Genomic DNA, 13,063 nt, shown 5'->3' on the forward strand with positions numbered 1-13,063 from the left:
ATGCCACCCCACACCATTACTGACCCACTGCCAAACCGGTCATGCTGGAGGATGTTTCAGGCAGCAGAACGTTATCCACGGAGTCTCCAGTCATGTCTGTCACATGTGCTCAGTGTGAACCTACCAGTGGCGAATTTGCCAATCTTGGTGTTCCCTGGCAAATGCCAAACGTCCTGCCCGGTGTTGGGCTGTAAGCACAACCCCACCTGTGGATGTCAGGCCCTCATACCACACTCATGGAGTCTGTTTCTAACCGTTTGAGCAGACACATGCACATTTGTGGCCTGCTGGAGGTAATTTTGCAGGGCTCTGGCAGTGCTCCTCCTGTTCCTCCTTGCACGGAGGTAGCGGTCCTGCTGCTGGGTTGTTGCCCTCCTCCACGTCTCCTGATATACTGGCCTGTCTCCTGGTAGTGCCTCCATGCTCTGGACACTACGCTGACAGACACAGGAAACCTTCTTGCCACAGCTCGCATTGATATGCCATCCTGGATGAGCTGCACTACCTGAGCCACTTGTGTGGGTTGTAGACACCGTCTCATGCTACCACTAGAGTGAAAGCACTGCCAGCATTCAAAAGTGACCAAAACTTCAGCCAGAAAGCATAGAAACTGAGAAGTGGTCTGTTGTCACCACCTGCAGAACCACTCCTTTATTGGGAGTGTCTTGCCAATTGCCTATAATTTCCACCTGCTGTCTATTCCATTTGCACAACAGCATGTGAAATTGATAGTCAATCAGTGTTGCTTCCCAAGTGGGCAGTTTGATTTCACAGAAGTGTGATTGACTTGGAGTTACATTGTATTGTATTTGTGTTCCCTTTATTTTTTTGAGCAGTGTATACGTATATATATATATATATATATATATATATATATATATATATATATATATATATATATATATATATATATATATATATACACACACACACACACCTACATATACCTGCACCTAATTGTTAAGGTATGTTTTAGTGTCTTATTTTGGAATGGGATCACTAGTCTTGTAACTCATGATGGGAGCATCATAATGAATTCAGAAGGGTTTTTCACATTTTATGTTTTATGTGTGTATGTAATTTTTAAAATAAAGAATGCACTGCCAACATGATGAGTATTGGTGAGTTATGGTCAACATGAGAAGGTCAACATGACCACAGAAAATAACTGTGGTGTGTGACAAAAGAATTCTTTCCCTCATGAGAAAAAAAACAACTTCACAACAGTCAGCCAGATCAAAAATGTCCTCCAGTAGGTAAGGGTATCTGCTGTGAACTCAAGAATCAAGAGAAGGCTTCAACATGGTAAATAAAGTAATGAAAATGTAAAATGAAAGAAAAAATCTGAAGAAAAATGAACTGCTCGTAATTCAATGCATACTAACCTATCTTTTTGTGTGTACATGTATGACAGCCAATGGGACTGGTTCTAGTGTATTTAATAATAATGTGACTGCTGACAAAGCAGGATGAGATCTGACAGTTTGCATAACTTGAGATAATTTGCAAGATGTGTAAAATTTTTTAAAGAAAACATGAGTGAGAAGGCAAAACAAATATATTTTATTTCTTATAGGACTCAAGTTAATATGTAAGGCATAACAGAATCATAAAAAAAAATAAAATAACAAAAAAAAAAAGAGAAAATAAGAAAATAATCCTTGTTCAAAAATTTGCATACCTTTAGTTCTTAATATTGTGTATTGCCCTCTTTAGCATCAATGATGGCATGCAGTCATAGTATTAATTGTGCGAGGTCCTTAATTCTCTCAGGTGGTATAGCTGAACATTTATCTTAGCAAAATTCCTCCAGTTCCTGTACATTTCCTGTTTGTTTTGCACAAACTGCATGTTTAAGATCTCCCCAAAGTGGCTCAACGGTACTGAGGTCAGAAGACTGTGATGCCCACTCCAGAAAATTCACCTTTTTCTGCTTGTAGCAATTGGAGGGTCAGCCTTATCTTGTGCTTTGAATCATTGTCATGTTGGAACATCCAAGACCACCCCATGCACAGCTCTCATGCTGTAGAATGCAAATTGTCTGCCATTATTTTCTGATAACATGCTGCATTCATCTTGGCATGGGCACAGTAACAGCTTTCTCCTGGAAACTTGACCATGCAGATCATTTGGGTTCAAGTACTGTACCTTTTTATTGTGCTCTCTGAAACAACACCACCACTTTTTTCCAGAGCAGCCTGTATTTCTCTCAAAGTTGTTTGTGGGTTTTTCTTTGTGCCCCAAGCAATTCTACTGGCAGTAGGTGAACTCTTTCTTATCTCCCTGATGGTGACTTATTATTAACTTATTAACTACCTTATTATGCAGGTCCATTGGCAGTTCTTTCGACTTCCCCATGGTGCAGTACCTCATGAGATGAGAAAATCACTGACTATTTATGCACAAACACTAAATACAGTTACACTTACAATGAGTCACAGGTGTGAAGACTTCCTTTTTTAGGCATTTAAAATTCTGTGTCAGCATGTGTGTTTATAATGTGGCCAAACATTCAAGGATATGTAAACTTTTTATCAGGGTTGTTTAGCTGATTTTATTTATCATTAGGGTTAAAAAGTGAGTCAAACTATGCTTTCTACTTCCTTAAATAAGAAAAAACTCATATTTTCAAAATAAATGGCAATGTTTAACAATTTCTTTCAGGGTATGCAAACCTTTGAGCACAAACTGTATATTATAAGCTCAGACTATATAACTTAAAAACAAAAACAAACAAACAAACAAAAAAAACAATTGCAACTAAAATATCATCTAAAATAACAATTTAGAAATGTTTAAATATTTCTGAACCTGACTATAAAATTGCAAATGTCAATACAGTCATATAACAGGGCATAAGAATGTATTGACCTTTGCAATTCTATAGTCAGGTTCAGAAATATTTAAACATTTCTAAATTAGTCCTTTTATGTATTATGTACGTGGTGTTTCAGTCAGGCAAACAAAATGTTTGTGCATGTGTGTGGAAGAGAAACAAGAACAATATGAACCTTAACTTGAATCTAAATTTTACTCATGGCTTCATTTTTTTTTTAATTTATTCATGTACCCAAACAGATTGCAGTTTTTCATAAGGACTGATATTTATGTCCCACATTAAACTTATCAAAACCAGGTGAACAGTCATGATCAGAAAAGCCAAAGCAATATATCAGAAGCATACACAACACCACATTATACAATTTTGATTTCTAAACAACTATTCCTTCTTTATGGTACACATTAGAAAATATGGCTCACACAGCATAAAATAGAAGTTATAGGTTGTAGGTTGAGTTCATACAAAGCATCTTACCATACTTTAATGTGTAAGGATACACACACACACACACGCACAGGTATATATATATATATATATATATATATATATATATATATATATATATATATATATGTATATATATATATATATATATATACACACACACACACACACACACACACACACACACATATACACACACACATGCACACATTTAGGCACATTTCGGAAGCATCCTGATAAAAATCCAGATCCAAATGATTCCTTTAATTTCTGTCTATTAATATAAAATGATTTTAGATTTAATTTAAAAGTTGGGAATCGAAATAAATTGAGAAGACCATGCAAAATATCTTTAAAGGCAATAGATGTAACACACTTTGGCTGATTTGATTGAAGGTCCACAAATTCATGTATACATATTCTCACTTAAGTGTAATTTTCTGTAATCTCCAAGTAAGTGCCAGGTCTTTGACCTCTACATCCAAGGTGAAAACATACAGAAACAAATATGACTCAAGGTCTCTAAGGGCAACATTTTTAAAGCTAACTTCATCTTAAGAAATCTTAAAACACCTTTCATTTTATACAATGACACCAAATATCTGTGCATTCTAGAGTTAGTGAAAAAAGATTAATAAAGAAAATCACTATTCAAAGCGTCACACCTGCACACCATTAAAATAAAAGCACTTTATGAAATGTATACAAAGTATACTAGATAGTTTTTGGTATAATGTTCATTACTTTAGTGTATTTCAGTAATAAAGAAACATGTGCAGTGCATGTCTCTCTCTTTCTCTCTCTGACTAAAGCTAACCAAGAGTTAGCCAATCTGTTGGTTTATGTTCTAATGAAAACAAAACATCATTTAAAATATTAAGTAGAAATGCAACTGGCATTCATCATTAAAAGCCACACAATTGACTGCCCACAAACAAGGCAATTCTGAGTTTATGCTCTGGTCCAAAAGGAAAAAAATAGCTAAATAAAATTCACAATAAACCTTAGCATCCAGCACTTAATGACAACAACAACAACAAGGACAACAACAACAACAATAATAATAATAATAATAATAATAATAATAATAATAATAATAATAATAATAGGTACTCAATGCAGGAACACACAACACTGAAAAGAGATATTCACAAATTTCTGTCATACATAAAAATACACTTCTGTTTGTGCTCTTGAAGGTATAGTCAAACAGAAGGGTAAAATAGATGAGTAATCAACAGGATAATAAATAACCTATTAAACAAAATAAACTGACAAAATGTTTTTTAAAGCATGCACCAGATTTAAGGTAATTCCAACACAAACCTTTTACACAGTTTGTTATTTTTAACAAACTAGACATTAATAATAGAAGGAAACAAATGTCATAAAGAGGAATAGAAAAAAGAGAAGGAGAGTAAAAATAAATATCACAGAGGATCATCTGTTGTGATGTATACAATTTTCACTCCAGATGTAACATAAATATCTCCCAGGAAGGCATGACTCTCCCTGTTAAACTGCAAGGTTTCAAGATTCCAGAGGCAGAAGGTGGAATTCAGTACAAGAATGAAAAAAGTAGAATACAATAAACTAGTAAGTGACAAAGAAACATTAAATATGATCAATAACTGTAAAAACTGATGACTACTTTATTGACTTCAAATATTCAACACTGCCTCAACCTTGGGATCCTATATAGCTCATATGTGCATATACATTCAGACCTTAACAGAGACACACAATCATCTCTCACAGGATATTCTTTTAATAAATCAAGCCTTTCCCCTGACTAAGAAACATGAAATGCGTTATATGGAAATATTAAAGATTAAATGTAAAATTACAATTAATTTAAATATCAACAATAACCCCCATCTCTCTCACTTCCATGAAGGACTTCCTTGAAGAAGAAACTAGAACTACAACTGACAAATTCATTTCTGCATAGTGTTCACTTTTATATCCATTGCCTTTTATAAAAGCAAAAGCATCAAATATATGCAATATTGTTTTTATGTGCACATGACTTAAGAAAACACAATATGCAAAGTAAGAAAAAAGCATAAAAAAAAGTATTACAATCAGCAAACTCTGCACAAATATAACAGTCTTCAGGAACTGTATATTTAAAGGTAGGAGCGGTCACCATATTTGTAAATTGGAATAAAAATGTAAACCACTAAAACAAAGAATTGACAAGACAGTCAATATTTAAAGTGCAACTCTGTTTGCAGAAAACAATGTGCTAAAACTGCTGAAAGTCATTTGACATGCCCAGATTTGGAATAGTTAAAACAGCAGCCAGTGGTGACTGCATATAGAGATTGTGCCAGTCATATGCTCCTTCTCTAAACCATCAACACAGTTTGATTGATTACCATTAACATTCAGATACTTTTAATCACTCTGGTCAGAAATAAATTATATAAAACACCAACATCCCAACCTCGTCCTTAGGATGAAAGAAGGAGGAAGATGAAGCAGACACTGGCCGAAACGCACATGCAGCATGAAGAGAAGATTCCCTTCTCTTGTTTGGCTGCCAAATCTTCATCATTTGGATTGTTGTGTGCGCATGTTTCTCCCTTTACGCACAGAAAACTGACTCTGGCATTTTAGAATGGCACACACCTATCAGAAGGTGCATCGAGATAGACCAGAATCCAGACTCCTCCTAACTAGGAAATCCATGCAAATTCTTTATCACTGCCTGCCCTGGTCTCATCGTCTTGCACTGAATCACTTTCCTCTTTGGCATCATCTGTGACACCTTCATTATGCTGGGCAATACCTGAGTCACCTGGCCATTTTGTGCCTTCTCCATCCTCACCTGCTTCCACCATCAGCTCCACCTCCGGGATTATCTCTTCTTCACCATCATCAGGGAAACGATGATTACCATGGTAGAGGTCTTCCTCCTCACCATTTTGATCCAGCAGGGCAGCCATACCACGACCTGAGCACTCTGTACAAACACCATGGCGACGGGAGCCATGTTTTATGCCAACACTAGCGGCTGACATGAAGACCCGACTACACACTTTACATACATACTTCTTATCCTTACTGTGCACCTGGAAAAAGAGAATATACAAATTGTACTAACTTTATTCATCCTCCCTAAGATCAGCTATTGATTAGATTACCTACAGGTTATTAGAAAAAAAAGCTAAGATATTTTTGTCAATAGAGGAGGGAAAAATATGAGAAACAATGATAGCTATAACCTTGAAAATATTTAAACAGAATCAGAAATGGGGAATACAGAAGAGCTGAAAGACTGACAAATGCAGAATTTCTCTTATATAACTACATCTAACCTATTTGCATCTGGTGGTATTTGATTACATTTTAGTAATCTATCATAGACTGTAAAAAACACTCAATTGTTATTATATAATGTATATTAAGTCATCGGATATTTTTCTTTATTGTGCAAGAATATTACAATTTGTAAAAAGCTTAAAGAGTAATAGACAGTAACAAAAAAAATTGTACCAATTCTGAGTCTTAGTCATAAACAGCAAATTTTAAACCTAAACTTCAAACATGTTAGTTTGTATGACTACAACTATGCCTCCTCTTAGAGGACTGTTATGCTGATAATAAATATGTGAATGCCGACACCTTTTCTGATTATCTACATGTTTTCTTACTGTTGTGGTGATCAACAAACTTTGTTGATTATCTTAATAATTTTGTTAATTAATTAATAATGTTTTGCAATACATTGTTAGTTAGCCTTGTAAAATTGTATCATTAATAGTTTGATTGTGAGGATATTCTATCCTTTCATATTTTTGGTTTCTCTTTCTGTTTTTGTTATCTGTAACCATATTGTGCCTCTTTCTAGACAGAGGAACAAAAGTTTTAGCTCACTTTGGTTTAACAGATACTTATGCCTATTTAAATAAATGCAAATGTGTGAATCTATGTGCTTGCCAGTGCTGCCCCCTGCTGACTCTTCTCTCACTCTGCACTGCTCTCAACACACCAGTGTATGCCTTTTCATGTGCTCGCGTCGGGTGAACTTCTTGCCACAGATTTCACAGGGGTAGGGCCTCTCGCCTGTGTGAGAGCGCATGTGCCTCTTGAGGATGCACTGGTGCATAGCTGAGAAGCTGCAATATGGACACTTGAATTTCTTCCTGATCACCGTGAAGTCATTTACTGCAAGAGGAAATAAAGAAACAGATGGTGTAAAGGGGGCATGTAGATATAAATTAATTTATGACTAATTTTACAGTATTATTCTTGTTTAAATATTTTATCACTGCCACAAAAAAGAACAATTTATATAGAGTGAGATGAAGTAATGGTCCTAAACTTATTAGGTCAAAATGTTCTGCAAGCAACAGTGACACAAATGTCACAATCACTATATTCTAAAAATATGTGGACAATCCTTTAAAGCTCTGTGATAGTTTCCATTCGTAAAAGTGCTAAACAAATACAAATTAAAATATTTAAATTGAAAACCATTGTCAGCTAAATAAAAAGAAATTTCAATATTGTATTGGGAGAAATACATAAAAACATTGCCATGGATTTGTGTAAACTTGTGTAGGTGACTCCAAAATCATCAAGGAATTAAGTAAATAAAGTTCAATAAAGTTTGTCTTGTCTTATCTCATCTCGTCCCATCTTGTCTCAATTTGATCTAGCAGTTATGTTGCTAGGACAGATAATAGATGTGACAGAGGAGACTCTTGGTAGCAACCCCTGCCAACTAGAAATATTATGGATTGAAGCCAGAGGATTACAATGCAGACGGCAAATAAAAATCTATACTCTTCCTGACCAAATGCCTTTTCAGTGTCTATTGATAGAACTACTAAAACTAAGTCCTTTTTAGGTATATAATATAAAAAATACAATAAAATAAAATATGGCAGACAATGTCTGATCGATATTTTATTTTAATAAATCCAGTCTGGTCTGATTTTTTTAACAAAGGAGCAAAAGTTCGTATGTCTTTGTTCATATGTATTATATTTTCACAGTGATCTTAAATTAAATTGATATTAAGTTAGCAGCTATCAGCTGATTCCTCATAGTTAAAAGTGCATTTCCTGAAGAAAGTACAGAGACATTGTAGTGCATATTCAGTTCCTTAAGCGTCACTATGGGATTTGATGGGGTATTGTCAGGCCGTGGGTTTGGTATCACATGTAGTTACTAGTCTGTTCAAATAAATTAAGCCTTGCCTCGGAATGACTGATTGGTAGTTGGAAGTCACATTCTTTAATTCTTTGAATTTTACATGTAATAACTTATTGAAGGACAGAATATACTCAGCAATATGACACACCTATTTTGACAATAAAATTGTATTTTAAAGGAAAATTCCCAGTCCCTTTATTTTACATGAAATATGATTTTGTTTATAAATATGTTTAGTGCAATAGGTATGTTGATTAGTGCCCCCAAATTTGAGTGATGATAATTTTTTTTTTCTGAGTTGCTAGAGGGACCTGTCAATCAAGTTTCATAACAATTGCTCATTTTGAATCCAATCAAATGCCTGCTGAAATTACTGTAGGTTTTGCAACGGCAGCCATGTGTTGTTAAGCAACCAGGTCAATTTTAATCTAGCAATTAGGATAAAGATGCAGAATAACTAGAAGAATAAAGTCAATTCAACTAAAACATACTCAGGATTCCTAAAGAAAAGGTTTTCTAAATTTAGCCCCACCCCTATTGATGACCAATTCAACAAATGGCCTGTGTAAAAATTCCACCTGCACTTTCCTCTCTACACCACCAGAAGGAACAGTCACCTGAGTCAGGTGATGGCAGGTCCTGGTCATGGGGTTAACTCCTGCCATTACAGACATTTAAGCCATGCTCATGCTATGCTACCTTGCAAATTATTTCCATGCCCGTGTTTGAAATCTTGTGTTTGACTTTGTTCCTGGTTTTCTTCTTTTCCTGCCTTTGTGATTTGGATTTGTTTGCCCTGTGGTTTGCTTCTATGAATTCTGTTCCTTTGGATTCTGCCTCATCATTACAGAATACTTCACCTGACAAGAATTTAGCAGAATACAGCGACTGCAAGTGCTCATGAACCAACCAGGAGAAATGCTAGTGGCCTGCCATCAATAGCTGGTCAACTAGCAATCAAGCAACTCGTCAATGTCTTTCAAATCTGCCCTCATCCACCTCCACCAACTGCTCCCCAGAAAATTCAACTCAGCAGATAACTGCAAGGGATTCTTATGTTTACCAAAGTGATACTACACAATTCACATGTCATGTCATTCCTCATGGGCCAAGCATTGCTGAAACATGGGCCAAGGCTTGTACCCTGATTCCCTTCAAAGAAAAACCCACAGCCATGGAGATAGCTGAAGCCCCGTTTCAGCAAGTATTCAAGATATACAGCCTAATGGAGGACATTGTCTCAGACTGAGGGGCAGATCATATCTCAAGTCGGGAGTGACTTCTGTGGTCACCTTAACATTAACAGCTTAGTCTCACTTCTGGCAACCAAACACAATCAAATGGGCAAGTGGATCAGCTTAACCAGATCTCTGCTCCTACAGCATACAGGGAGGGAATTTTTCCAGTGCACAGAAAATGCACAAATTCACTCCTTCACTGGGCTCACCCCCTTCCAGTGCATTTTTGGTTACAAACCCCCTTTATTTCCATGGTCAGGAAATCCATCTGACATCCCAGCAGTTGATGCAGTTAAGAAATATGGGAGAGTAACTATGTCCGACTACAGAGGGTGGCAATAATTACAAGCACATTGACAACAACAACCGCATCCGGATTTAACCTCTGCCTGTCCAGTAAGAAAGTGAGAATATGTCTGCCTATTCAAGATAATTAAACACCTGAACCCAGTTATGTACTGCCTGAAGATCCCCCCCGATTATCGCATATCCCCCTCCTTCCATGTTTCGCTACTCAAGCCCCCAGCCAACACTAATATCCACTAAACAAACTAATGTTGTGTCTCAAAGCTCATACTTATTCTTATTACAGTTAGTGTTTGAATTTTTAAAACCTACCAAAAGGTCTTTTTTTCTTATTTACATATCAATACACAATTAGTTTTGAGTTTTCCGTTTTTATTTAAAATTTTTAACATGATCAATTGGTTTTGTTCTTTATCTATTTTTCAAAACAGGATGTGATTGTGAAAAGAGATGCACCTTTTTAAACACTTTTAGTAAAGCTCTTAAGAAATGACGTTCACACTTCCCTCTGGACTGAACTGACCTGTTCAAGGAATATTCTTTTTTTTTTTTAAACACTTATATGTTAGATAGATATGTTATTGGCATCATAAAGTGTCTGGAAATGTAAAGTTGGAATGTAAAAAATATTTAGGGTGGTTAAGGCTTGTGATTTCAGAATATTCATAATGGACATTTAAGTCAATATCCTAAAAAAGCAATATGTTAAAACAAACAAAATGCATTTTAGTTTATGGCTAAGATACCTAGATTAAAAGATTTAAAATATCATCTATTGTGTGTAAGTGTGTGAGAATCATTAAGATGTAGAACTGCTTAAAACTAATTTTTGAGAACAGCAGCAGACAGCAAGAGCACTTGTACTTATTTAATTAATTTCTACAGTACAAATACTGTGTTCACGGTATAAACTGCCCAAACCCATATATATGTCCACAAAATAAGGTACTTTTTATATCTTAGTTTTTGTTTAGTAAGTTGTTCAGCTGGTGAATATGCATGTACAGTAATCAAAAGACATCAAAACATAAAATATATGCTTTAATTCACAAATGAACAAAATTAATTTCACAAATTAATTTGTACAAAAATGTTATCTTTGTATGTTATATATTTGGTACAAAGCTTGTACAAATCTCACTGGACCCCTGAGTTGTTGATGATGCTTTGCTGTCTTTATTATAGCTTATAGGATAAAATGATACTTTTATTTGAAAATAAAAATGTGCAAGTTCAATCTTTGTTATGTGGGCTGGAATGTGGCTTGGAAGAAGGGGCATCCACCAAGCAGAGCCTGATATGCGTGGCCAGGTTCTTCTGTGTTGCAAAGGCACGAGAGCAAGACGGACATTCATAGCCTCGCTCTCCTGAGTGAACAGATGCCAGGTGACGACTGAGATCGGTGCGGTCACGAAAATGTTTGAGACAGTTGGTACACTGTAGGAGTTTGCATTTGAAGTGAATTGTTTTCTCATGGCGGTCAGCATTGGACTTAAGCGTGAAGCTGGCTGGACAGCGTGAGCAAAGGTAGCGGCCACTGGAGGGGGGGCGCGGCTCAAAGTAGTCCATAGAGAGCTGCATTAATGAGAAGGTATGGTGGTACTCATGCTGCCTCAGCTGGAGCAGGCTGCTAAACAGTTGCTTGCACAGGGAGCAGGCCAACTCTTGTGCCACACACACACCATGCTTCTCCTTTGCCATCTGATCCACCACTATAGGAGCCTGGCTACTGCCTGATAGAGAGAAAAAAGAGAAAGAGAAATGTGAACTAACACAAGGATCTGCTCTTCTTTATAGGAAAAATAATTTACAAATGAAAGCATAGAAAGAAGGCTAGATAAGGTAAGAGAGACCAGAAGAACTCAGTTGCATACATACACAAATACCTGCAGTGTTACATAGATTATCTTCTTCCTCTTGCACTTCTTCCTGTAAGAATACATGCACACACTGTTTAATCCATCTGATAAGATACAGAACCTGTATAATGGAGTATTCTCTTAATGTATGCAGACTGTCAAACACACACAGACACACACAAAACAAAAAACAAAACAACCCCCATGTCTATCTATATCTATCTATATATATAGCCTTTTCATAGCCTTTTCTTCAAAATCCAGTATCTCAAAATTTTAAAATATTTCATAAGCTAATCAAATAAATGATTTATAATACAGTAATGTCAACTTCTGAGTAAAGTATGTTCAATTATGCACTTAATATTTGTTTGGGCCTTCTTTTGCACAAATTAATGTGTCAATGTGGCATGGCAACGGATGCGACAATGTGGTGTGGTGTGGCATGGATGCGATCAGCCTGTAGCACTGCTGAGGTGTAATGGAAGCTTAGGTTGTTTTTATAGTGGCCTTCAGCTCTTCTCTACTGTGGAGTCTGGTGTCTCTCATCTTCCTCTTGACAATACCCCATGGATTCTCTATAGTGTTCTGGTCAGGTGAGTTGGCTGGCCAGTCAAACAGTAACATCACGGTTAGCAATCCAATTCGGTGTAGTTTTGGCACTGTGGGCTGGGGCCAAGTCCAGCTGGAAAAGGAACTCGGTATCTTAAGCATGTAGGCAGATGGAAGCCTGAAGTACTCTAAAATCTCTTGGTTGATGGTTGCATTAACTTTAGACTTAATAAAATACAGTTGACCAACACCAGCAGATAATATGGAACCCAAATTATCACAGACTGTGAACCCTTTACACTTTACTTCAAGCAAATTGGATTCTGTTCCTCTTCTCTCTTTCTTCAGACTCTGGAACCTTGATTTTCAAATAAAATGCAAAACTTACATTCATCTGAAAGGAGGGCTTTAGCCCAGGTAAGACACTTCTGACATTGTCTCTGGTACAGGCGTGGCCTGACACTGGGGATGTGTCATTTGTATCCCATTTCCGGTACATTTCAGTGTTCGGTGGCTCTTGATGAATTAACTCCAGGAACAGTCCACTCCTTGTCATGCCCCCCCATGTTCTTGAATCGGCTTTGCTTGACTACGACTTCTCAAGGCTACAGTCATCCCTGTTGCTTGTGCACCTTTTCCTTCCACACTTTGCCCTT

General features: G+C 36.5%; 1 protein-coding gene across 4 annotated transcripts in view; it reads right to left on the bottom strand.

The window, feature by feature from the left end:
* Positions 1 to 2,894: 2,894 nt before the first annotated feature.
* Positions 2,895 to 13,063, bottom strand: part of zbtb46 (zinc finger and BTB domain containing 46) — a 91,859-nt gene continuing 81,690 nt past the window's right edge. For 2 of the 4 annotated variants that reach the window (XM_060893664.1, XM_060893665.1), the window contains exons 5-6: positions 11,883 to 11,925; positions 11,019 to 11,729 (exon numbers count right to left, since the gene is read on the bottom strand). In XM_060893664.1, the coding sequence (XP_060749647.1) occupies positions 11,230 to 11,729; positions 11,883 to 11,925 (543 nt within the window). In that variant the 3' untranslated portion in view covers positions 11,019 to 11,229. Of the gene's footprint in view, positions 6,364 to 7,283; positions 7,460 to 11,018; positions 11,730 to 11,874; positions 11,926 to 13,063 lie in introns of those variants that run through there. The other 2 variants (XM_060893666.1, XM_060893667.1) reach the window with 2 other exon arrangements.

Source organism: Tachysurus vachellii, chromosome 19, assembly GCF_030014155.1.
Source record: "Tachysurus vachellii isolate PV-2020 chromosome 19, HZAU_Pvac_v1, whole genome shotgun sequence".
Taxonomy (NCBI): domain Eukaryota; kingdom Metazoa; phylum Chordata; class Actinopteri; order Siluriformes; family Bagridae; genus Tachysurus; species Tachysurus vachellii.